The sequence below is a fragment of the Onychostruthus taczanowskii genome, unplaced genomic scaffold, assembly GCF_017590055.1.
Source record: "Onychostruthus taczanowskii isolate IOZ18803 unplaced genomic scaffold, ASM1759005v1 scaffold74, whole genome shotgun sequence".
Lineage (NCBI taxonomy): Eukaryota > Metazoa > Chordata > Aves > Passeriformes > Passeridae > Onychostruthus > Onychostruthus taczanowskii.
In genome coordinates this window covers 2448722-2474224 of record NW_024505229.1, presented here as the reverse complement: position 1 = coordinate 2474224, position 25503 = coordinate 2448722, and the positions used below count along the sequence as shown (strand labels likewise).

Below are 25503 nucleotides of genomic sequence, written 5' to 3'. Positions count from 1 at the left end.
GGGACGGTGGGGTGCTTGGGAACTGGGGTGTGGGTGCCAGCAGTGTCAGGGATCCCGGGGGTACCAGAGCGGGGTGTCTGCCACGGCGGGGTGTCCTCAGGTGTCCCACACAAGGGGACGGTGCCCACAGGGGCTCCCAGGAAAAGGGGGGTTCCGTGTGTCCCCCCACTCGGTGGACCAGGACTCACTCCCACACTCGCCTTCCCCCACAGGGGCCGGAGCCGGGCAGGAGGGATCCCCATGGATCCGCCGTGCTCCTGCTCACCGGGAGCCCGCGTGCCGCTGTTCCCGGTGTTCCCGGTGCTCCCGGTGCCCGGGGACCCACCGGGAGCCGCCCGCGGGCCCCGGAATGCCGGGGCTGGTTCATCCGAGGTCGGGCGTTTCTAATCTGGTTTGGGTGGATTTATTTTTGGGAGCCCGTAGCCTGGCAATGGCCACGTGACGCGCAGGGACACACGTCACCCACGGATCACTTGTCACCCCCATCCCGGGAATGGGATATGGTGGCCGCGCATCCCACCCCGGCACCCTTGGGAGGGGGGCCAGGGCACTGCAGGGGGAAAGTTCGCAGCCCGAGCAGGATTGGGGAGGGATGGAAAAGACGGGCACCCACCCCTTCATGGAAGGGAACGGCCATGTCCTGGGGAAACTGAGGCACGGGGCGTGGCCTGGCGGGGAGGGGCACGGCCCCCATCCCATTTGCTCCATTGCTGAACTGGGAGCGAGGGAAAGAGCGCTGGGCTGGGGGTAGGGGGAGGTGGGGGGTCTCTGCGGCCCCTCTGAGAGCTCCCCCGGCACCCTCCGCAGCCCCACCCTGTGCCCCCCACTGCCAATCTGCACCCCATCTCCCCTTCCCGCCTCTCCCCGCTACACCCCCCGAGCTCCCCCTTCCCCGAGGTTCTTCTCCCCCCCAGCGCCGGCCCCGTGCCCTCCCCATCGCTTTCGGGAGGCAAACGGGGAAACTGAGGCACGAAGCAATACGCGGGGCAGCACCCGGGGGTGTCCCACCCTCCGCTCCCCACTGGGGGGGCAGAGCCAGGCCTCGGGGGGCAGCGAGCACGCCACTGCGGGGCCCGCAGCCCCGGGGCTGGGGGCCGTTCCCGGGGTACCGAGGCGAGGCGGGCGGCACTAGGACCCAGCAGCCGCGCGGTGCGGAGCAGCCCTCGCCGCAGTGGCTCCAGCCCCGAGCATCCCCCGCCACCCCGGGGACACCCCCCAGCCCCGACCCCTCCCCCGGCCGGAGCGGGGACCCACGGGCTCAGGCCGGCTCCATGCAGACCCCCAGGGTAGGTGCCGCGGCCGAGCAGCCCCGCCGGGACCACGGCCTGGGAAGGTGGGGACATACCGGGGAGGTGGGCGACACTCCCCCGGGGCTGGGAGGGGGGTCCCCAAGCGGTGACATCGCTCCGGGGCTCTAGCAGAGGGACATGGGCAGTGAGAAGGGGAGGGGGAGCCGCGGCTGCACCCCCGTTCAGTCAGCATCCCTCCCTCGGGGGGCAGGGGTGGGACCCCCGCCCCCGTGGGGAACACCCGGGGGGTCCGGGGGAGCCCGCACATCCCCCTCATGTCCCCATGGAGGGGGTGTGAGCTCGGAGTGGGGGGGGTCACACAAGGCCTCCAAGCACGAGGGGTGAATCCAGGACTTGGGGGTGCTGGGCCCTCCCCTATCCTCATTCTCGGGACCCCCCACCCATCCCGGCCCCCCCGTGTGGTCCCCACACTCTGGGCAAAGGGCTCCACTGGGGTGTTTTGGGTTGAAACGTTGGAATTAGGGGGGGTTCACCCCAGAATTGCTTATTTTTGGCTGAACAAGGCTTTTGGTTGAGGAAGGGATTTGATGTAGGGGGTTGTGGAGATGGATAGGGGGTGATGGGGACTATGTGTGGGGGTGTCACAGCTGTGCTGAACCCTCCCTGGGATCTCAGGTGTCCCCCAGAGCTCTCTGTCCCCTCTGGCAGCTCTACCTTCCCCCAGGTGCCTGGGGGCTGTGGATGGGGGTCACAATTGGGCTGAGCCCCACCCTGTGTCACTCAAGGGTCAGCTGTGATCCCACCATGGCTCTCAGGGGTCCCCTCAGGGTTTCCCCTCTCTTCTGACAGCTCCACCTGCCCCCAGGTACCTGTGGGGTGCAGGTGAGAGTCCAGCTCAGCTCTCAGGGGTCCCCCCAGGGTTGTGTCCCCTCCTGACAAGTCCACATTCCCCCAGCACAGCCGTGGCTCTGCCGTGGCTGTCAGAGGTGACCCGTGAGCCCCCCGGGCTCTCAGGGTTCCCCCCTGGGTCTCCCCACCATGACAATTCCACCTTCACCCCAGGTACTGGGGGGGATGCAACTGGGGGTCCTGCTCATCTCTCAGGAGTCCCTTCAGAGTCTCTCCCCCTTTTCTGACAGCTCCACCTCCCCCCAGGTACCTGGGGGCTGCAACTGGGGGTCCAGCTCGGCGCTCAGGGGCCCTCCAGGCTCCTGCCCCCTCCAGTGACGGCTCCACCTCCCCCAGGTACCCCCTCGCTGCGCAGCGGGGACCTGAGCGGGGCTGGGGGGCACCTTTGGGTACTCTGAGCGCCCCCCGACCCGCGGACCACCAAGGATGTGACCCTCTGGCGATGCCCGGCTGCGCCACGCTCGCCGCCAGGCCGGCGGCACAGGATGGAGCCCTTCCTGCCCTCCCCGTGGGGCTGGAACGGCTCTAGAGGGGGGGCCCGGCCCCCCAACAGCACGGCCGAGGCCAAGCCCAAGGACACGGCCTCCAAGTCTGTGGGATTGTTCTTCATGGTGCTGCTGGACCTCACGGCCATCGTGGGCAACGCCGCCGTCATGACGGTCATCGCCAAGACGCCGGCGCTGCGCAAGTTCGTCTTCGTGTTCCACCTGTGCCTGGTGGATTTCCTGGCCGCCCTCACGCTGATGCCGCTGGAGATGCTGTCGGGCTCGGCCGTGTTCGAGAGCCCGGGGCTGGGCGAGGCCGTGTGCCGCGTGTACCTGTTCCTCAGCGTGTGCCTCACCTCCATGTGCATCCTGTCCATCTCCACCGTCAACGTGGAGCGCTACTACTACGTGGTGCACCCGCTGCGCTACGAGGTGCGCATGACCGCGGGACTGGTGGCCGGCGTGCTGGCCGGCGTGTGGCTCAAGGCCGTGGCCACCTCGCTGGTGCCCGTGCTGGGCTGGCTGTCCCCCGACCGCCCACCGGCGCCCGGCGCTCACGGCTGCTCCTTGCAGTGGAGCCGGGGGCCGTCCTGCAAGGTCTTCGTGGTCTTCTTCGCCGCCTTCTACTTCGTCCTGCCGCTCCTCATCATCGTCGTGGTCTACTGCGGCATGTTCAAGGTGGCACGGGTGGCAGCCATGCACCACGGCCCGCCGCCCACCTGGATGGAGACGCCGCGCCGGCGCTCGGCGTCGCTTAGCAGCCGCTCCACCATGGTCACCACCTCGGGGGCTCCTCGGACCACCCCACAGAGGATGTTTGGCGGGGGCAAGGCGGCCGCCGTGCTGCTGGCCGTGGGCGGCCAGTTCCTCTTCTGCTGGTTGCCCTACTTCTCCTTCCAGCTGTACACGGCGCTGAGCACTCGGCCCTTGGCCGGGCCGGCTGCTGAGACTGTGGTCACCTGGCTGGGGTTCTGCTGCTTCACCTCCAACCCCTTCTTCTACGGCTGCCTCAACCGGCAGATCCGCGGGGAGCTCGGCCGGCTGCTCACCTGCTTCTTCAAGCAGCCCCCGGAGGAGGACCTGCGGCTGCCGAGCCGCGAGGGCTCCATCGAGGAGAACTTCCTACAGTTCCTCCAGAGCACCGGGCGCCCACCAGAGCCCCCCAACCCCGAGCGGGACCTTCCTCCTGTGGATTTCCGCATCCCGGGGCAGATCGAGGAGGAGGCGGCCGAGGCGATGGAGTGGGGTGGGGGCAGCGGGGTGTTCGTGCCCGTGGCGGGCTCTGCCAAGGCGGGGCTGTAGCGTTTGGGGGGGTTTGGGGTAAATGTGGCTGTGAGGGGAGAGATGGTCACAGTGACTTGTTGAGGGGGGGCTTCATCACCGCCATGGAGGGTTGGAGGTCCCCAGGTGCTTACTGGGCTGGGAGTACCACGCTGCCATGGAGTGTGGGGGGTCCTCACTGCAGCCACAGGGAATTGGGGGATCCACAAGGGCCACTGGGGTGATGGGGTGGGGGCTTCTTGCTGCAGCCATGGAGAGTTGGGGGTCCCATGGCACTTGCTGGGGTGGGAGTGATTCTCACTGCTGTGGGGGGTCCCACAGCACTCATTGAGGTTTGGGGGGTCTCTGTCACCACAGTGGGGGATTTGAGGGTCCTGCAACTCTTGCTGATGTGTGTGGGGTCCTTCCTGCCGTGGGGGATTGCGGGTCCCACCACGCTCATCGGGGTGTGGGGTCCCCACTGCTGCCATCGCAGGTGACGGGGGGGTCCCACCACCCTCGTTGGGTAGATGTGGTGGGGGGTCAGCACTGCGGGGATCGGGGGTCCCGTGGCACCACCGCGGCTGGGGGGCAGCAGCTGGGGGCACAGGGATAAGAGTGGGGGGCTCGTGTTTGGGGTCTGCCCAGGAGGGGTGGTCCCTCTACAACCAGGGAGGGGCGGGGAGGGGGGGCTGCCTGCGGATGGGGTCCCCTCTATCCCCCCATGGCCCTGAGACCCCTCCTCAGCCCCGGAGAGCAGCTCCCCTTCCCCCGAGGCCGCCCCACAGCCGCGGAGCCGAGGCCCGGCCCTCTGGGGGTGCGGAGCCTGGGCCCCCTCATGAGGGCGGGCTGGGGGCTGGGGCCGCCACGGACCCTACAGACCCCCGCGAGGACTACAACTCCCATCATGCCCGCCGAAGAGAGCCGGAAGTAACATATTTCCCATCACACCTCGCTCTACCGAGGCGGAAGTAAAGCGCTTTCCCCCCCATCATACTCCGCTCTAACGTGGCGGAAAATGATGTCTCCTCCCATCATGCCCCGCTCTACCGAGGCGGAGGTACTCGCACTATCAGCCCGCGGGACTTCATTTCCCGGCGTGCCCTGCGGCCAGGACAGGAAATCCGGCGCCGCCTCAGGAGCCGCCCGGGCCGAGGCAGCTGCGGCCCCGATCCCGATCCCGGTCTCGGCCCCATCCCGGTCCCTGTCCCGGTCCCCCCGCTCTCGGCCGCCCGGCCGCCCCCGCCGCCGCCATGGGGTGCACGCTGAGCGCCGAGGATAAGGCGGCGGTGGAGAGGAGTAAAATGATCGACCGCAACCTGCGGGAAGACGGCGAGAAGGCGGCCAAGGAGGTGAAGCTGCTGCTGCTCGGTGAGGAGGGGCCGGGGGGGAGAGCGGAATGCGGCCTTCCGGGCTCCGGAGGGGTTCTGGGGGGACAAAGGGGGCCCTGCGCCCTCAGGAAGGAGTTTGGGAATGGAGAAATGGGGGGATCCCTGGATGGGCTGAGGAGGATCCCGAGGGATCCCGGATGGGCTGAGGAGGGATCCCTGTGGGGCTGAGGTGGATCCCGAGGGATCCATGGCAGGGCTGAGGTGGATCCCGAGGGATCCATGGCAGGGCTGAGGTGGATCCCGAGGGATCCATGGCAGGGCTGAGGTGGATCCCGAGGGATCCATGGCAGGGCTGAGGTGGATCCCGAGGGATCCATGGCAGGGCTGAGGTGGATCCCGAGGGATCCCTGTGGGGCTGAGGTGGATCCCGAGGGATCCCTGTGGGGGCTGAGGTGGATCCCGAGGGATCCCCGGGGGGAGCTGAGGTGGATCCTGAGGGATCCCTGTAGGGGTGAGGTGGATCCTGAGGGATCCATGGCAGGGCTGAGGTGGATCCCGAGGGATCCCCGGGGCAGCTGAGGTGGATCCCGAGGGATCCCGAGGGATCCATGGCAGGGCTGAGGTGGATCCCTCGGGATCCATGGCAGGGCTGAGGTGGATCCCGAGGAATCCCCGGGTGCTGAGGACGGTCCCGAGGGTTCCCTGTCCCCTTCCAAGGGAGAGGGCATGGCTTATCTCACTCTAGTGGGGGGCGGGGGTGTTCTGGGCTGTCCTGGGATGCGGCCCATGGCTTTTCCCGATGGAATGTCCCCTCGGTGTCCCGGTGGAATTCCCCGTGCTCCCTCCCGGGTGGGACTGGGCTGAGCCTGGCAGCGGCACGGCTCATGCCTGGGTCCGGGCATGGAAGGGAGGGAATGCTGGGGCTGGAATTAAATTGCTGGTCCGGGAGCTGGGGTAAAACGGTAAAATGGATTTCCCCTTTAGCAGAGCTTTGCTGGTTTGATCTGTGTTTTGGAGTTCTTGGAAGTGGTGATGGGAGCTCAGAGGAGGCACAAGCTGCCCTCCCTGAAGGCTGGGCGAGCAAACTGAGATGAGATAATGGGGAGAAATTGGATGCTGGGGAGAAATCCCACCTGGGGAGGGTGGGCAGGCCCTGGCACAGGGTGCCCAGAGCAGCTGGGGCTGCCCCTGGATCCCTGGAAGTGTCCAAGGCCAGGCTGGACAGGGTTTGGAGCAACTTGGGACAGTGGAAGGTGTCCCTGCCATGGGATGAGCTCCTAACCCAAACCAGCGTAGGACTCTGGAGTTCTCTTCAAATCCTCACAATTTTGTAAGCACCACTCGGGGCTGATGAACCATCTGCTCGTGCTGATTTCTCTTTTCAAGCTCTGGGTGTATATTTTTGGTTATCCTGATTTTTCTGTCTCGGAGGAGACAGATGGAGTCTGTGAGGATCTGAACAGCAGCACTGAGTGGGTCCTGTTAGAGCAGGATGTGTGAAGGAAGCATCCTGCTCCAGGAATCCTTTTTCTTTCCCATTTAGCCTTTTTTCTTCACTCCCTGCAGGAGCTGCTCTGAGCTTTGTACTTAGTGTGTCCATGGAAAAGCTCTTGGCTGCGTGTCAGGAGAATCCTTTGTTCTCCAGGTGTTTGTTTTGGTGTTAATAAGCAACACTTGCACTTTCCCTGGAATGGAATAATTCTTTCCTCATATTTTTGTATGACATTCTTTCTAAAGCACCCAAGGCTTGGAGGCTTATCAGCAAACATGGAATGGGGGGAGTATCCCAAAAATCATACAGTCATCAGCTGGAATGTGTTAAAAACCAGGTGAGGCTTTAGAACTCAGAGCAGCAGCTGATTTTGGGTCGCTGTTGGCTTTGGATGGCAGGAAAATTCCTGCACTTCCTGGTGTGTCTGCAGCTTTTTAGGAGTAATTGGAATGTTGATCTGGACCTCCCTCTCCATCTGCCGGATCCCAGGTCAGGTTTGCACCTGGTTGTCACTTGCAAATCTCCCTCAGGTATTTCCTGGTTTTAAAGCTGAGTGTGGTAATTCCTGGGAATACCAGGAAATGCTGGAATCTCCCCACACACATCCTTCTTGGTGTGCAGGTAAAGCAGAGCAGGGGATTCCCAGGAGGAATTATCTGCAGTGGGAACATCCTTTCACTGAGGCCCTAGAAGCTGGTGGAAAAGTCCACGAGGATTTGAGGAAGGGTTTTTTATCCCACATAAAACTGTCTGGATCTGCAGGGTCTCTTGTCATTCCCTGAGTGGTTTCTAACCCTTTCAGAGAGGGTTGGTGAAAAAACGAATGGAATTTTCCTGAAGTTTGGAGTCCACACATCCTTCCCAGCTCCATTAAAAGAGCTGCCCCAGTTTGAGATCTGCAGTTGTGATGAGCAGGGAGAGGGCTGTGCCTGTGGAGAGGGAGCTGGATCCTTCCCAGCTGGGGTGTGAGGAGCCTGGGGAGGCAGGGATGGACCCAGAATCTGGAGGGTTGGAAGAGGAGAGGGAGAAAATGCAAATACAGTGAAATCTGGGAGAGGAGAAGGGAAATACAGCCCAAATCAGGAGATTTGGAAGAGGAATCAAATACACCTGAAAATCAGGAGATATGTGGGAGGAGAGGAAGTAAAATACACCTGAAATTGGGAGGTTTAGGAAGAGAAGAGGGAGAGGAAGGTAAAGACACTGAAAATTGGGAGATTTGGGGAGAAAAGAGGAAGTAAAAATACAGCTGAAAGTGGAAGATCAGAGGAGAGGAAAAGAAGGGAAATACTCCAAAAATCAGGAGATTTGGGAGAGGATAAGAAGTCAGAAATCCCCAAATCGGGGTTTGGATGTGTTTTCCTTTCTCTCCTCCATAACCCTTATCTTCTCTTGAGCAGGGGATGAAGGAGAGAGAATTCCAATTGTGTTCCCTTCTTCTGTGAGCTTTGGCTTGACTTTTTCAGCACCTTCCACCTGGGAGAGGGCTCAGGTGCTGGAGGAAGTGGCCCCAGCACCAGGATAACTGCAGAACTGCTGGGATAAAGTTAATCCTGGAGCTTCTCCTCGGGGATTTCAAGTCCCTCTGTTGTGTTTCCCTTTCACAACTCTGAAGTTTGTTGAGCAATTCTAAGTTCTGGGGATATTTTATAAAACAAATGAAACCTGAGTATTGAATAATGACTGACCCTGGTTGTTAGGACCCTGTGGGATGTAATTATTGTTCCACGCTGGAATGCCACCAGCAGCTCTGCTGGCATTGGCACTGGAGTGGTTGGAGTGATGGCAACAGTGGATTCACGCTCTGGAGCAGCAGCTGAAGCTCCTGGGAAGGTGGGAGCAAGCTGGGAATGGCCCAGGAGCCCTCAGTCCCATTTTCCTCCTCCCATTTGCCCCCAGGAAAAGGCTCCTCACACAGGGTTCTGCTGGTGGGGAAGCCAGGCAGATTTTTGCAGCCAAAGGGAGGAGGGTGCCAGAGCTCTTCCTGCTTGGGTAGGAGCTAAGCCAGATCCTTCACTCTGCTTGCAGTGCCTTTTCCAGGGTCTGGCGTGTTGTTCTGGGCTGTGTTTTGGGGGTCTGTGTGACCCTGAGTGGTGAAGCTGCATTCCAGAGCTGTCCCATTCCCAAATCCCTGTGGAAATGGTGGTTTTGTGCCTCTGGCTCTGTGAATACACCAAAGTTGGGCTGGTTTTGCCCAAAACACCCTGTTAGCCAGCCTGGACAGCTTCCCTGCATTTGGATACACTATGTAATTATGCTGAAGTGGTGCTGCTAATTAACGCAAAAACAATTAAAAGCATAAGTTTGTTTTAAAATAACCTTAATCTGCATAATTCACCCTTCTCCACTACTCCAGGAGCCCTCAGCTTTTTCCTGACACTGATTTTCTGACCTTTTCTCTTTCCTGAATTCCCCAAGGCTTCCTCAGCACTGTTTTGGTTCTGTTTTGGTTTAAGGTAGGAAAGTGTTTTCTGGGGATGCAAACCCAGGCAGAGCTGGTGCTGCAGTTAATGATGTTGTTAATTGAAGTGGCTTTTCTCAGAGCTCAGCAGCTGTGCCTTGGATCCCTATTCCAGAGGATCCATCTGGGGGTCAGACCTGGCTGCTCCTCAGCTCTGGAGCTACTGGATGCCCTTGGAATGGTGAAATGAAGATCTGTGATGGGGTGTTGGTCTCTGGATGTTATCCCAACAGTGGCTGCTGCTCCAAGTGTCCTTCCTTGTGGGATCTGCTGTAGGAGTCCTGCTGGGGAAGCTGCAGGGAGCTGCTGTTTCTGTGATCTTGGAGGTATCTGGGTCTGCTGGAGGTTCCTGGTGACTCGTGGCCCGGGAGGATTCTCCTCACACATCTCAAAGGAACTGCCTCAGGCCAGATTGCACCAGGGAAGGTTTGGGTTGGATATCAGGGAAAATTTCTTCCTGACAAAGGTTGTCCAGCACTGGCACGGGCTGCCCAGGGCAGTGGTGGAGTCTCCGTCCCTGGAAATGCTCAAAAAACGTGTGGATGTGGCACCTGGGACATGGATTAGGGGAGGACATGGCAGTGCTGGGGTACGGTTGGACTCGATCTCAGAGGGCTTTTCCAACCTGAATAATTCCATGGTTATAATTCATTTGACAGCAGGTCAGATCTCTTTGAAGATGCAGCTCTTCTCTAGGCTTTGAGCTCCATGGAGGTCTTTCCACAGCTGCACTGGAGGCTGGAATTTCCCTGTCCTCGGGTGTGGGAGCTGCAGCTTCCACCTATGTTCTCCCACCTTTCCACTGGGTCTCTGTGTACCTTCCCCTTGATTTTCTGTTCTGCCCTTTTCCCACGAAAATCAGACATAGGGCAGGCAAAATGCTCCTTATCTCCAGAGTGCCTGAACCTGAGGTTTTCAGGAATCAGCCATGATTTATTTAATCTCCTGGAAAAGAGAATTTGTTCCACCAGGGTCAGATGCTCTCTTTTCTGCACAATGCCATTTTCCAGCTAGGGGATGGGAATTCTTCTGCCCCTGTGTTGTGTGTACATCATGTACTCCTGTCAGGACACATGGGTGAGTGTCCATGCCCAGCACTGGGATTTGGGGATGGACAATTTCCAGCAGACAGCTTGGAATTGTGATTCCATCTATGCTCCAAGAGCCCTCTGGATACGATTCAAGTTTCATTAAATTCTGAGGCAGAGCATTGAAATAACTTTTCTCAGAAGAGCAGAGGGAGCTGTAAAGAGGAATTTTTAAATTAGATCATGGATCTAATCTTCTGGAAGTTTGGAGTGAGCAGAGCTGTGCCTGCACCTCCTGGGATGCAGCACTTGTTCCCCGCAGAAGTGGGATGGAAAAATGGAATTCACGACTTAGATGGATTTGGAGCTGAAATGAGGCACAGATGCCGATTATTTTTCCAGCATGCTCTTTGTGGTGATCCCTGTGCTGTCCCCTTTGTTCCTGGGGATCCGATGCCTGGCTCTTGTTTCATGTTTTCCCAGTTGGTGTTTGGTCACTTCAGTGCATCCTCTAACCTTCTCTGGTTACCGGGGTGGTGCTGCCTGGGTCAGCTTTAGAAACAAACACCAAAGCTGGACACAGCGTTGGCCTCCTGGAGCTCGGTGCTTCGGGGTCTCCATCCCTGCAGGCTCCTGCTGTTTGGGGAATGAGCTTATCCCTCAGCAGGAGCTGCTGGGCAGGGAGAGCCCAGCTGCATGTTTGGAACAGCTCAGGATTGTTGTTCCTGCAGGAAATTCAGAGGGTGTTTGACTTTTAAAAACAGGCCCAGCACAAGGTGACTCTTGATAATCAGGAAAATTAAGAAATATGTTTTCCAAGCCCAGATCTTCCCACTGTTCCCTCTTTCCAAGTTATCTGTTGCTTTACCATCCAACTCCTGTTTTACAGGCCTTGCTTGGCTGTTTCTCTGCTGTTGCCACCCAGACTTGGATCCAAAGACACCTGACTTGGCCTTTTTATCCATATCTCAAGCACATCCACTTATCATGAAATTCTGAAATGGGTTGAGTTGGAATGGACATTAAGGCTCATCTCATTCCGTGGGCAGGGACACTTCCACTATCCCAGGCTGCTCCAAGCCCTGTCCAGCCTGGCCTTGGACACTCCCAGGTATGGGGCAGCCACAGCTGCTCTGGGCACCCATCACAGGGAGAATTCCTTCCCAATATCCCATCTAACCCCCCTCTAGCAATAGAAAGCCATTCCCCCTTGTCCAGTCCCTCCAACCCTTGTCCAAAGTCCCTCTCCTGCTCTCCTGGAGCCCGTTTAGGCTCTGGAAGGGGTTCTAAGGTCTCCACCCCTGGTAGTGCCCAAGGCCAGGTTGGACAGGGCTCAGAGCAACCTGGGATAGTGGAAGGTGTGCCATGGCAGGGGTGGAATGGGAAGAGCTTCAGAGCCCCTCCCAGCCCAAAGCATGCTGTGATTCTGCAATCCCCTGTGTGAGGATGAGGAGCTGTGGGTGCCCAGGAGGCTGGAGATGGAGGTTTGATGTTCAGCCAAGAGCCACACAAGGCCTCTCCATGGGGATCTCCAGCCACACTGGTACACAGCAGCCATAATTCCTTCAAAACACTCCTGGAGGAGATCAAAGAGCTGGGAAAACAAATTCAGTCTGAGGTCTGTGCTTGTAGAATCTCAGGATGGTTTGGGCTGGAAGGGATTTTAAAGCTTATCCTGTTCCATCCCCTGCCATGGGCAGAGGCACCTTCCCCTAGACCAGGTTGCTCCAAGCCCCATCCAGCCTGGCCTGAAACACTTTCAGGGGTGCAGCAGAGGGTGTTTGCTGCTGGTTTGTGGCTATTTTAGCAACTCCTTAAGGAATTTCTCAGTACCATCAGTGGTCACTCAGGTCTGGGGGTTAGGAACAGGGGCAGGTTCCTCCAGCCTGATGTTTCCCAGGAATGGTGAAGAATGCTTGGAGATATTTCAACCTTCTGAGTGGTCATAGGATGTTTCTAAGCTTTAAAGTAATTGTTTAATTAAAACAGGGTTGAGGCTCCAATAGTTTCAAGGCAAAAAGGAAAACCCCTCTGCTCTGGAGCCAGGCTGGGAGAGCTGGGAATGCTCAGCCTAGAGAAGAGAAGGCTCTGGGGAGATCTTAGAGCCCCTCACTGTGTCTAAAGGGGCTGCAGGAGGGCTGGAGAGGGACTTTGGACAAGAGCCTGGAGTGCCAGGATGAGAGGGAATCGCTTCCCACTGCCAGAGGGCAGGGTTAGATGGGAAATTGGGAAGGAATTCTTGGCTGTGAGGGTGGGCAGGCCCTGGCACAGGGTGCCCAGAGCAGCTGTGGCTGCCCCATCCCTGGGTGTGTCTGAGGCCAGGTTGGATGGGACTTGGAGCAACCTGGGGCAGTGGAAGGTGTCCCTGCCCATGGCAGGGGGTGGAATGGGATGGGATTTAAGGTCCTTTCCAACCCAAACCATTCTAGGATTCCTTCTTTGATTCGGCAGTGGAAGGTGTCCCTGCCCATGGCAGGGGGTGGAATGGGATGGGATTTAAGGTCCTTTCCAACCCAAACCATTCCAGGATTCCTTCTTTGGTTTTAAATCTTCCATCTGGGCTGCTGCTCTTCCTGTGCATCTCCCAGGTACCTTTTGGTGGGAAAAGCCTCCATGCTTTCATGATTTCTTCAGCCCATGTGCTGCAGCAGGCCCAGCAGTGCTTGGAATGTCTCTGGTGTGATCCCAGGGTTAGTGTTGCTCCTGTTTTCAATATGCCATTCCTTACCCAAGCCTTCACTTTTTATTCCTCCAGAGGCAGTGACAGCCTCAAGTGGTTTATCCTGTGCCATTGGCTCCTGTTCCTTCTGCAGTGATGCTGTAGCCAGCCCATGTGCCCTGTTTTATTTGAATATATTGTTTTTCCCATCATTCCTGTGGAACTAGGAGTGTCAGTCTAATCTCTTCTGGTTCCTGTTGACTTTTCCAACAATAGCTGTTTTTTCAAGCCTGGTGGTACAACACTACTTCTCCTATCTCCTGATTCCCAGTGCAGTTCTCTGGCTGCATGTGATTCTGTGGTGTCCAAGAGTTTTCTAGGTGTCCATTGAAATAAGAAACCTCAAGAAGGGAATGAGGGATCTGTGTTACCAGGGATGGCAGTGCTAGGAAGGTCAGGATGCTGGGATCTGCGTTCCACACAATGAGGTTGGAAGGAGGGAAGTGGTGAAGAGGATGAGGATTTGCTACTTCAGCTTTCCCCAGCTGTGGCTGTACAGATCCATGGAATGCTGCAGGCTGTTGGGGAGATATTCCTCATGGAATACAGTTCAGGAATGCGGTGCTGTGGAAAGCTAAGGAGGGTGTTTGTGGGTAAGGGGAGGTGTCCATGTTCCTTGTGGGGTGGGATGAGTGCTAAATAAAGAAAATGTGTTTATCAGGGAGTTACCCATCGGGATTTAGGGTGATTTGAACAGCTCCTGCTCCACGCTTCCACTGGCTCTCAAACCAGTGGATATTTTTGGACCTGGACTCCTCCCAGCGTGGTTGAGCTGTTGTTTGGGCCTGTCTGAGGGGAGAGCTGGTTCTGTTTGGGATTTGGGAGCTGCAACCACAGCCAGGGGATCCAGTATTTCTTCCAGCCTGCCCCTCATATGGAGGGTCCTGTCACATTCCCAGGTCTGTAACTCTCCCCTGGAGCTTCAGGTGAGCTCCTGGGGTTGTTGCTGAGCTGTTTATCAGGGGATGTTGGAACTACTGAGAAATACCCCTGGATTTGGGAGCTCACCAAGGGCTGCAGCACTTCAGGAGTGGGCTAGTGGAGTTCCTGCCAAATCCCTGCACAGTTTCTGAACTGGCTGTTGCTGGAGGTCCAAGCCATATGCCTGTGTCAGGCCCTTCAGTTTTATCTTCCTCACTTGTACTTTAATGGATTTTCCAGTGCATCCCTGTTCCGTCCCTGGCAGGATTTGTTTCAGCAGTGACCTGGTTTCTCTTCAGAAACTTGCAGATGTTCCAGGGCTTTTCCCCTTAATTATGTGTGTGGAATTCCTTTCCTGAAGTACAGTTTAATGCAGTTTTGATACAACTGCAGGGGAAAATACCACTGAAAACAGGACTTCTAGGACCTTCTGGAGCAGGAAACTGGATGCTTGTGTCTGGAAGCTGTAGGGAGTCTGACCTACCTCCTTGGAGATTTTTTAAAGCAAAAATCCAGGGTTGTGTGGCATTCCTCTCTTGGAATTCCCAGTCCAAGCTGTGTTTTGTTGCTCTTTTCCTTGTAATCTCCAGCACATGGCCATGCCAAGTTGCTTGCCATCTGCTGCTCCAGGAAATCCTCTAGCTTTCCTGGGGGAAGTGGTTGGATGATAATTTCCCCCCTGTGTATCCTTTGTTTTGCCAGGGCCAGTACTGATATAGCTGGAAAGCTGCCCCAGTTTGCTCCTGCTCAGGAGGGAGAAGGGATCTGGCTGTAGGAATGTGTACAGGGATTGCCACCCTTGGAGATGGAATTCCAGCACTTATCTGCTGAGCATTTCCCTAAGAACTTGTAATGTTACTGGGATGTTCTTGGGATGTTACTGGGATGGTTTGGGATGTTATTGGGGATGTTGCAGGCGTGGTCTGGCGTGCTGCTGGGTGAGGTGTGGGGGTTTTCAGAAGCTGTGATGCCTCCTGACTCCATCTGGTTTCCAGAGGGAATGGTTGAAGCCTTGTGGAAGGATGGGGATCCCTGTCTCTGGGGACAAGGACATTGTGGAATTCTTGCCCAGAGTGCCCATGGAGTGGGACAGTCCCTGTAGCAGATAAGCTGCTCTTTGTGTCCAGGGTGGGATGATGAGACTCCTCCCTGCTATTTTGGGAAAAGGGAAGTTAAGGCTTCTGAAGCAGTTTTTCCATGGGGTTACAACATTCACGCTGAGCTCAGCCCTGGTTTCTTGTGGCAGAATGTGATCCCTGTCTGGCTGTGCTCATTGTGTGCTCATGGGAGCAGAAGAGAAAGGTTTGTTTCTCCTTAGACAGGCAGAAATGTCCCATGAACACCCTGATTTCTATGGGTTTGAATTCACTCTCACATCTCACGATCTTTGAGGTCTTCCTGGCTCCCCATCTAGTCCCTGCCTAAGGTCCCAGAGTTGAAGGCTTTGCCTAAGGAATCTGTACGAATCCCAGTGTAACTTTATCCACTCTTGATGTGAATTTCTAGCGTGGAGCAGCAGTTTGCTGTAGGCTGAAGCAGTGTTTTAGTAGCATTCAAATTCCCATTTGTTATTCCCCTGCTGAAGGATTCAGCCACACTGGGTATAAACACCATATGGAAGTCCTAGAGGTGGGAACAAAGGGTGCAGGATAGGAGCTCCTGAGTTGGTCCAATATAGATCCCTTCAGGCAAACCCTTTCCAGTGGGTTGGGAAAAGGGGAATAGCAGCTTCTCTGGTGTGAACATCTGCAAGTGTTTAGAGAAGCATCAAAGGACAGGAGTGAGATCTAGAGATGTTGAAATTAGGTTCAGAAAGGAAGAGTAAAATGGGAATGATTAGTTGGAGTGGAGTGAGAGAACCTTCCAGGCATTGCATTCCACACCCCCTGCCATGGCAGGGACACCTTCTACCAGCCCAGGGTGCTCCAAGCTCTGTCCAGCCTGGCCTTGGACACTTCCAGGGATGGGGCAGCCACAGCTGCTCTGGGCAACCTGTGCCAGGGGCTTGCCATCATCACAGGGAGTAATTTCTTCCCAGTATCCCATCTCTACTCTGTCCTCTGGCAATGGGAAGCCATCCCCTCTCATCCTGTCCTTCCAGGCCCTTGTCCAGAGCTCCTCTCCAGCTCTCCTGGAGCCCCTTCAGGCACTGGAAGGGGCTCTAAGGTCTCCCCAGAGCCTTCTCCAGGCTGGACACCACCAGCTCTCCCAGCCTGGCTCCAGAGTAGAGCAGCTTCAGAATCAGGGAATCCAGGATTGTTTGGGTGGGGAGGAACCTTCAAGCTCGTCTAACCCCTTGCCATGGGCAGAGACACTTTCCAATAAACTTGGTTGCTTCCAGGGATGAGGGGGCCACAGCTTGTCTGGGAAAGCTGTGCCAGGGTCTCACCACCCTCCAAAAATTTCTTCCCAATATCCCATCTAATCTTCCTTTTGTCAGCAGGAAGCTGTTTCTCTGTGTCAGACTAGACATGGGCAGTGTTAATCCCTTTTTTCCCCCAGCATTGCCCATCTCCTGGGCCATCCCAGCAGGAGCTCCAGCTTCCATTCCAGAGCTGCAGCTGGAGGGGAGATGTTTTTCAGTGAGTGTTAATGAGGTACCTTGTCTGGGTGGCTCTTGCCTGAGAGACAGAACCTGGAAAAACAGGAAAAACTTCTTTAGGAATAACAGCTCCCTGCTTGGCCCTGGCTGAGGAGCCAGTCTGGGGTAGTGTGTTGGTGAGGAGGCAGTTCAGAGGATGTGGGTTCCTACTTTCCCCCTCTGAAGTAAGGTGTGAGTAACCTTGGAGAGGGGAATTCCTGCTCTACCAGGCAGTGTTTGGGGTTGAGAGGGGAAGGGAAGGGGCTGAAGGAATCTGGCTGGAATTAGTGTTTATTGGCAGGGTTGGATCTGGTGGGGTTGGTGACAGGTAGAACAGCTTGGCTGCGGTGGGAGATCATTTTGGGATAATCTAAGGAGGAAACAACAGTAAATGATGCTGAGAAGGCAAAAGCAGACAGGTCATGTCAAAAGTCCCTTCTCAGTCTGGATTTGGGGCTGTTTGGGGACACTGGAGATTTGAAATCCCAGCACTTGGATCCTGGGAATATCGATGGTGGGTGTGGAAAATAAAAGTAAGGATTTGTTTTCCTCCCAGGGTGGAAGTGCTGAGTCCACAGAGTGTTAATGTTTTCACACCTCACTGCAAACACTGAGCTGTTCTGGGAGAGCTGGGCATGTTCACCCTGGAGAAGGGAAGGATCTAGGGAGACCTGAGATCTAAGGGGGCTTTAGGGGAGCTGGAGAGGAACTTTGGACAAAGGCCTGGAGTGACAGGACACAGGGAATGGCTTCCCACTGGCAAGGAGCAGGGTTACATGGGATATTGGGAAGGGATTCTTCCCTCTGGGGTGGGGAGGGAGGCCCTGGCCCAGTTTGCCCAGAGCAGCTGTGGCTGCCCCATCCCTGGCTGCATCCAAAGCCAGGTTGGATGGGGCTTGGAGAAAACTGGGACAGTGAAGGTGTCCCTGCCTGTAGCAGGGGGTGGAATGGAATAGGATGGGGTTTAAGGACCCTCCCAGCTGAAACCATCCTGGGATTCTACCGGTGATTTATTCCATCCAGGCTCACCTGAGTCATCTGTCCAAATCCAAGCAGGTCCAACACCATTCCTTGCCTAGAGCCAGCCCAGCTCTGCAGCTCAGGGAGTCTGGAGGCCAAGGAGCCCTCAGGCAGTGGCAGAGCCAGCTGAGCTGAGCTCCTGCTGCCACACGAGGTGAAGTCCTGGAGTTCTGCTGACTTCAGGAGCACCGTGCCTGCCTCTGGCACGCTCCTGGCTGGGACAGGCATGTGGGGCTGCTCTGCTAAGCTCCATAAACCAGGAGAACTGATGGCTTGCAATCCTGGTGTCCACTGCCCTGAGCCATGCAGGAGGGACTTGGTTTGGGAGTGCTCTGGGATCTGGGACAAAAAAATAGGAAAACCAGGAACTTGCTGGGTTTGCAGTCAGGAGTAACTGACCCTGCTTCAAGGGTTAATTGACCTCCCCAGGATAACTGCCCCTTCTTCAAGGGACAACTGACCCCTGTCTAGGGATAACTGACCCATCCCCAGGGATACCTGGCCCCCCCAGTCCTGCAGAGGTTTGGAAGCCAGGTGTTCTTGACACTCCTGGAAGGAAGGCTGTTGGGATGCAGACGTGCCTGCAGCCTGAGGTTTTACCCGTGCCAGGGGTCACTTCCCACCTGGTTGTTCAAGGCCTTTCCTGCCCAGCTCAGTAACGGTGGCAGCCTCTGGTGGTGCTGATGCACTTTGGCTGTCTTGGCCTGGAGTGAGGTATGAGAGCTGCTCTGTTGGATAAATTCTCATCCCAGCTCTTCAGACCTGCCTCCCACTTGGCTGCCCTTGCTGATCTCTGGAAATTGAGAAATTCCAGGGTTTTTTTAGCAAATGAACTCATGGTGACTGTTGGCATCTGTAAATAAAATCTGGGAAGGATGTGCCAGGACAGTCTGGTGGAACTCTACTACCAGCAGCAATGCACAGGGAATATCCTACTCCAGACCCCATCAACTTCTCTCTGGGAACTGGAAAAAGCACATCCTGCTTTTCCTTTCAGTTTCATGTGGTTAACTGGATGGTTTTTGTGCTTTTCAGGTGCTGGAGAGTCTGGGAAAAGCACCATTGTGAAGCAGATGAAGTAAGTGAGTGCAGGCTGCAGCCTTTGTTTTTGTGGGATAAAAATTGTGTGGTGCCCTTCTGGTTTGGCTTGGGAATAATAAACTGGTTTCCTTCCAGGATTATCCATGAGGATGGCTACTCAGAAGAGGAATGCAAACAGTATAAAGTGGTTGTGTACAGCAACACCATCCAATCCATCATCGCCATCATCAGAGCCATGGGGAGGCTAAAGATAGACTTTGGGGAAGTTGCCAGAGCAGTGAGTATTGCATTTATTTCCTTAGCCTGAACTTGTTAATGAATCCTGGAATTTCAATCCAGGCCAGAATGTGGTTTTTTTCAAGGTGAAGTAGCATAAAATCTGCATAACTTTAGTGTATTGTCAGTACAAAACATCAATATTTTACTAAAGGTTCTTGCCCAGAACCTCAGTAGTTTGAATGCTCAAAAAAAAAAAATTCCCAAAATCTTTAAAGGTTCTTGCCCAGAACCTCAGTAGTTTGAATGCTCAAAAAAAAAAAAAAATTCCCAAAATCTTTCTCTAAATTATTTGAATTTTTGGGAGGTTTGAGGCCCTGCTTTTCACCTCCCCTCTAGTTCTGCTCATTCCCTGGCCTGTTTCTTGCATTTATGGTCCAGCACTTTGAGCTGGAAGTCAGGAATCGTTGTGATCTGTTTCTTGCATTTATGGTCCAGCACTTTGAGCTGGAAGTCAGGAAGCCTTGGTTGTTGTGATGGTGGGAAAGGCACAGAAAGGGAGCTAGGGATTCCTGGAAATGTGCAGGAGAAAGGAATTGTCAGCACAGGGCTGCACTGTAACTGTTCTGCCTCGTGCTGCAGTTGATCCAGTCCCAGATTTGAATTTATGGTATTTATTTTGGATTTATGATTCCAAGTCCTGGCCAAAGGGCACATCTTCACACGTGTTCACCCAGGCTGTCATTCAGCTACTGCTTCAAATCTTCCACCTTTCTTGGTGCTTGTTGAAGCTGAGTTGGGATCTTGGAGCTGGAACAGGGAAGATGCTGAATCCAGGTCCTTTCTCAGTTACCTGCCCACGATGAGGTGCTTCACAAGAGCTGAATGCCATGAATTTTCACCACCCCAAAGGGCAAAAACTTTGCCATGCTTTCCCAGGAAAAGGCCAAATGTGTCCAACCACGGAGTGACCTCCAGAGATCCAGAACTGCATTTGGCTGTTAATATCTCAATAAGGTGGATTTGGGATCAGCACCCTGAGCTTGGCACTTGCAGGGTTTGGGGTTCAGGGGAGAGGAGCTGATGTTAGGAGGAGAATGCTGGGGTGGTGGAAGGTCTCTCACAGGTCCCAGAAGGACCTGACAGGTCTGATCAGGGTAGGAATAAAAGCAGAGGGGGCTATAGGGCAGCATGTGTTCCCTGTCCTAATCCACTGGATAACCTGGACAAGAGCGTGATACTGCTCTGGCTTTTGAGGGGGATTTTTCATGCTCAGATCCTGATCAGTCCATCCCATCTCCTGGTGAAATGTTTTATTAAGGAATCAGTCTCCCTCACTTCTGACAGCTCTGGCAGCAAAAGGCAAATCCTCAAAGCTTTGGACCCATTATCTCTCAGAACTCATTTTTTTCCTTTTTCCTGGTGCTGTGCCACACCAACAAAGGTTTTCCAAGTAAAACCTCTACATCAGTTCATTAGTCTGTAGTAGCACATCAGCATTCCCACCTTTTCTTGAAACATTGCACCAAATGACTGAAAGCCCATGGTTTTGGTGGGAATGCTGCCTTTGGAGCTGTGATCCCGATGGAAGCACTGTGGCCATCCCTGATCAGGGCATCTCACCCCCCAGCCTGGAGCTTCCTCCCCAGAAATTCCCTCTCTGGCTGCAGCAGGTAAATATAAACAATCCATGACTTTTGGGAGAAAGCTGGATGGACTGGCCTGTGATTAATTGGAGCAGTGGTTAATTAACGCCGAGATGTTGCTGTTGGTGGGGCAGGTGTCCGTGGGTGGCTGTCCCAGAGATGTGTTCCTGTCGTGCAGGACGATGCCCGGCAGCTCTTCGTGCTGGCTGGCAGCGCGGAGGAGGGAATGATGACAGCTGAGCTGGCTGGAGTCATCAAACGGCTCTGGAGAGACCCTGGAGTGCAGGCCTGCTTCAGCAGATCCAGGGAATACCAGCTGAACGATTCTGCATCCTAGTAAGGAACCAGCAGCAGCTCCTGGGCCCTTCCCAGCTCCCACAATGGTCCAGGAGGGGCCAGTGTGGTTGGAGCAGGGTGGGATGGGGTGGGAAGGTCCTGTCTACACTGGTCTGACTGGGTGACACTGGGGATGGAGTGCTGTTTGTCTTCTCTCTGTGAAGCATTGGGGAAAACCCCACATTCCTTGTTTTGTGCCTTGGTGAACTTAATCCTGGAGTGGTTTGGGTTGGAAGGGACCTTCGAGATCTCATTCCACCCCCTGCCTTGGGCCCAAACACCTTCCACTATCCCAGGCTGGTCCAGGGCCCATCTAATCTGACCCTAAACACTTCCAGGGATAGGGCAGCCTGTGCCAGGGCCTCCCCACCCTCACGGCAAGGGATTTCACCTCATTTTGAAAAATGTGATTTTTGACAAACTTTCTGGTTTCATGGAAGAAACTTTGTGCCTGACCCAAGCCAGGTGCCAGTGTGTCCAGCAGGCCCAGGGCAGTGATTGTCCCTCTGCTTTCGGCACTGCTGAGGCCTCACCTCCAATCTGGGGTCAATTTTGGGTTTCTGATGACAAGAAGGACATTGAGGGGCTGGAGCATATCCAGGGGAGGGAACAGAGCTGGGGAAGGGTCTGGAGCACCAGGAGGGGCTGAGGGAGCTGGAAAGGGGCTCAGCCTGGAGAAAAGGAGGCTCAGGGGGGACCTTGTGGCTCTGCACAGCTCCTGACAGGAGGGGAGGGTTCTGCTCCCAGGGAACAGGGACAGGATGGGGGGAAACAGCCTCAAGCTGTACCAAAGGAGGTTCAGGTTGGACATCAGGAGGAATTTCGTTGTGGCCAGTCCATGGAAGGGGCTGCCAAGCAAGGTGGTGGAGTTCCCAGCCCTGGAGGTGTTCGTGGACCAACTGGACAAGGCACTCAGTGCTCTGTTCTGCTCTGGTGGCAAGATCAGGGGTTGGATCCTGGAGGTCTTTTCCAAGCTCAGTGATTCTGGGATTCTGTTGAAGTGGCAGGTGCTTGGCTGTGTCACCTCCATTGTCCCTGCAAAGGGGAGCAACACTCTTAAAATTTAAACTGCCACTTTCCTGACATTCAGCAATTTCCAGAATGGGATCCCGTCACCTGGCAGGTCAATATTCTCAGTTTTCTCCTTGCAGCTTTCCCTTTCCTCCTGTCCCTGTGCCTGACACCTCACAGGCAGTGCTGCCTCTAAACTGTTCTGATTCTAAAATCTTCTTGTCCTGGTCCTAAAATCAACACAGCTGCTGAACAACTGGAAGGTTCCAAGTAGATAAACAGGCTGCTAATGGAATTTTTGATGAAATGCCTCATCTTTTTCCAAGGGCAGGTTGGTGCAGGAAGGGGAAACTGTTCCTTTGATGAGCAAAACAGTTGTTGGTTTTTTCCTCTTTTTTTTTTTTAACTCACATTCTTGGTCTCTCTACAACAAATATTTGACATTCTGAAAGGTGATTTTCAGCATTTACACCTGAAAATTCATCTCAGTTTAAGCTTGGAAAAAAATTAGTTTAAGCTTGAAGAAAAAAAAAAACCTTGGAAAAATGAGTTGGGAACAGCTTTTTGGAGAAGTTTTAGCTGTACCACAGCTCACTGCCTGCAGGGTTTTTCTGTTCAGAGCATATTTGAGCTTGAAAATAAGGCAGAATCCTTCTTAATTGGCAGCACCTTGGCAGGGGTTTGGATCAAGGGAAGGGCTGACAGGAGTTTTCTTGGATTTGTGCATGTCTTTGCAGCAGGAAAGGAGGAAATTCAGGTTCCAAGGGAGGAAAGAAATTGCTGAGGAGGGGGAAAGGAAGGAATGATTGGATGGGAAGAAGAGGAGGAAAGCTTAGCTTGAAGACTTGGGCAGAGAGCAGGAATGGAGCTGAAGGAGCAACCTTGGTGTGTGTCTGGACGGCTTTGGAAGAGGGGGAAGATGAAGGCAGCTGGAGAAATGGAGCAGACTGGGGAAAGAGGGTGTTCCCCTGCTTTTGTAGGTACCTGCTTGACCCAGCTGCCTTCCAGAGGTGGGATTTTGGAGGGTTCTTCCTGTTCCTGGATATTTGCCACCCACCCTTGTCCAGGTCCAGCTCTGGCTGCTGTGAGGAGCTGGCACAGCCTGGGATGGGGATGCTACACCTGGGATGAGCCACCCAGGCATTTCCTGAGAAGTGCCCCAGCAAATTCAGCTTCCTGTCCCAAAACCACAGGAAGTTGCACCAAACCAACGTTCTGATGCTTCTGCAGCTCGGCAGCTCCGCGGTTGGGAAACACCAGCAGTGGGTTGATTTCTTCATGGCAAGTTCACCCCATTAAAGGGCTGGTTCTACCACAGGACTTGCAGAATTCCCAGGAATTTCCTCTCCCTCCACACATGGCTCCTGACTTGCCTTATCTCTGGTGTTCCCCGATTCATTTCCTTGTCCATGCTTAGATCATGGAATATCCTAAGCTGGAAGGGACCTACAAGGGTCATCAAGTCCAACTCCTGGCCTTGCACAGGACATCCCAAAATCCCATCCTCTGTTTGGGGGGATTGTTTTCCATGGGTAAGAGCATTGTCCAAATGCTCCTTGAGTTCTGCCAGCCTTGGGGCTGTGACCATTCCCTGGGGATGTCACATTCAAGTGCTCAACCACCAAGGATGGATGTCCTGCACCCCTTGTTGTGGTGGGATGACACAGGCTTTGTCTCACTTCTCTTGGGAATTTCACTTCCCTGTTCCTTTCATTACCTCATTACCTCCTACAAACAGCACTGAACCTGAGTGTGAGAAGCTGTTGAATCTGTGCTCCATTTGCTGGTTTTCCATCTGAGATCCAGCTTTGTGCTGTGATTCCAGACCAGTTCTGGCTCCACATCAGTTTCTGGGGCTGAGACACGTGGAATGGAGGAAGAGGGGAGCAGACAAGTAACTGCTTGTGAAAATCAGGTAGCATCAAGAGCAAGGCTGCTGTGGCAGAGGGCCAAGCATTTCAGCATAGAATTGTTCCAAAAACTCCCCTTCCTGCTGTTTCCTGCATCACTGGGCACTTCTCCCTTGTGCAGGCAGAGATCCTGCCTGTCAGAGCACTGCCCTGGCAGGCTGGAGATGGTATGGGAAGGGAGGAGGTGGAGGATAACACTAATCCAAGCATTCTCTCCTGGAATCGTAGTGCTTGGGGCTGTTGTTTTTTGGTTTGTTTTTTTTTTTTTTTTAAGAACACTTAAGTAGCTCCTGGTCCAAGCTGTTGATGTGGAAATGCTCAGTGCTTTTCCCAGCACCATCTGCTAAAGCCCCCTGCAGCTACCCTGGGTTTTGTGGAATGTTGCAAACATTTATTTTTTTAACTTGCTTTTTGTAACTTCCTATTTGTCTTTCCCTCTGATGTGAGCAATGAATCTGTGGCTCCCAGCTCCTGCCTCCAGCCAGGCCTGTGAAGAACCATTGGAACTTCTTTGCACACTTGGGGAAGGGAACTTAAGTCCCATCTAATTCCATGGGCAGGGACACCTTCCCCACCTTCCCAGGCTGCTCCAAGCCCTGTCCAACCTGGCCTTGGACACTCCCAGGGATGGGGCAGCCCCAGCTGCTCTGGGCACCCTGTGCCAGGGCCTCCCCACACTCACAAGGAACAAGTCCTTCCCAGTATCCCATCTATCCCTGCCCTCTGGCAGTGGGGAGCCCTTCCCTCTGGTCCTGTCCCTCTGTGCTCTTGTCCAAAGTCCCTCTCCAGCTCTCCTGGAATCCCTTTAGGCTCTTGAAGGGGCTCTGAGGTCTCCATCCCTGGAGCCTTCTCTTCTCCAGGCTGAACATTCCCAGCTCTCTCAGCCTGGCTCCAGAGCAGAGGGGCTTCAGAATCATGGAATCCCAGATTTAAGGGACCTTAAAGCTCATCTCATTCCACCCCCTGCCATGGCAGGGACACCTTCCACTGTCCCAGGTTGCTCCAAGCCCTGTCTGTCCTGGCTTTGGGCACTTCCAGGGATGGGGCAGCCTCAGCTGCTCTGGGAATTCCATTCCAGGGCTTCACTGCACTCACAGATTGGAATTCCTTCCCAATATCCCCTCTAAACCCCTGTTTGGGGTGTAGCAGGGTGAATGTGAAGGATATTTCCATTTCACACCTCTCCAGATCTTCAGGATACTTGGAAATGTCACCAAGCACATAATGCTTTAAAGTGTTTTCATTCCTAGTTTTCATACTTTTCCTGGATTTCAGGCAGATCCCAGCCTGTGGAAGCTGTAGGTAATTATCTGCAGTCTCATGGGCAATTAGCACAGTTCCTGATCAACCTTCCTCTAGTCCTGCACGTCTCCTCGTGTTCCCAAATGCCAGTTCTGGCCTAAATTCCCTGATATGGTGCTGGATAAAACCTAGATTATTTCTAAGTGAGGTTTTTCCTTCTCCTCCTTTTCCCCCTTCCTCTTTTTCCCCCCTCCCACTTTTTTTCCCTCCCCTCCTCTTCCACTGCTTTTTTTCCCTCCCCTCTTTCCCCCTTTCTTCTTTTTCCCATCCTTCTCTTCCTCCCTCCCCCCTTAAGGACTTTCAGAGCCATTTGTGGCTTTGAAATCCTCCTTCTCAGCACCAAAAGGAGTGAATTGTAAGGAAAATCACCATGCAAGGTTGCTGTGAGCAGGATGAGGAGGGGAGCTCTTATCTCTCTTGTTGTTTCCCAGCATCTCTGTCCTGCCCTCTGTGCTTCCTGGAACTGTCTGGGTGTGGGATGAGACAGGACTGGCATGTTTGCTGATCAGACTGGAATTCCCAATACAGTGTGATAAGAGACTGGGGATGTACAGCCTGGAGAAGAGAAGGCTCCAGGGAGGCCT

General features: G+C 54.7%; 2 protein-coding genes across 3 annotated transcripts in view; both read left to right on the top strand.

Moving 5' to 3' along the window:
• Window positions 1-2539: 2539 nt before the first annotated feature.
• Window positions 2540-3946, top strand: GPR61 (G protein-coupled receptor 61). Its single transcript, XM_041422734.1, has one exon. It carries the CDS (start codon window positions 2645-2647, stop codon window positions 3944-3946), a length of 1302 nt encoding a protein of 433 aa, XP_041278668.1. The 5' UTR covers window positions 2540-2644.
• Window positions 3947-5013: 1067 nt separating this feature from the next.
• Window positions 5014-25503, top strand: part of GNAI3 (G protein subunit alpha i3) — a 29328-nt gene continuing 8838 nt past the window's right edge. For both annotated transcript variants that reach the window (XM_041422592.1, XM_041422591.1), the window contains exons 1-4: window positions 5014-5275; window positions 18493-18535; window positions 18634-18775; window positions 20539-20696. In XM_041422592.1, the coding sequence (XP_041278526.1) occupies window positions 5158-5275; window positions 18493-18535; window positions 18634-18775; window positions 20539-20696 (461 nt within the window). In that variant the 5' untranslated portion in view covers window positions 5014-5157. The remainder of the gene's footprint in view (window positions 5276-18492; window positions 18536-18633; window positions 18776-20538; window positions 20697-25503) is intronic.

Coding starts and splice junctions, on each gene's coding strand:
- GPR61 (XM_041422734.1), top strand. CDS start 2,645: ATGGAGCCCTTCCTGCCCTCCCCGTGGGGCTGGAACGGCTCTAGAGGG.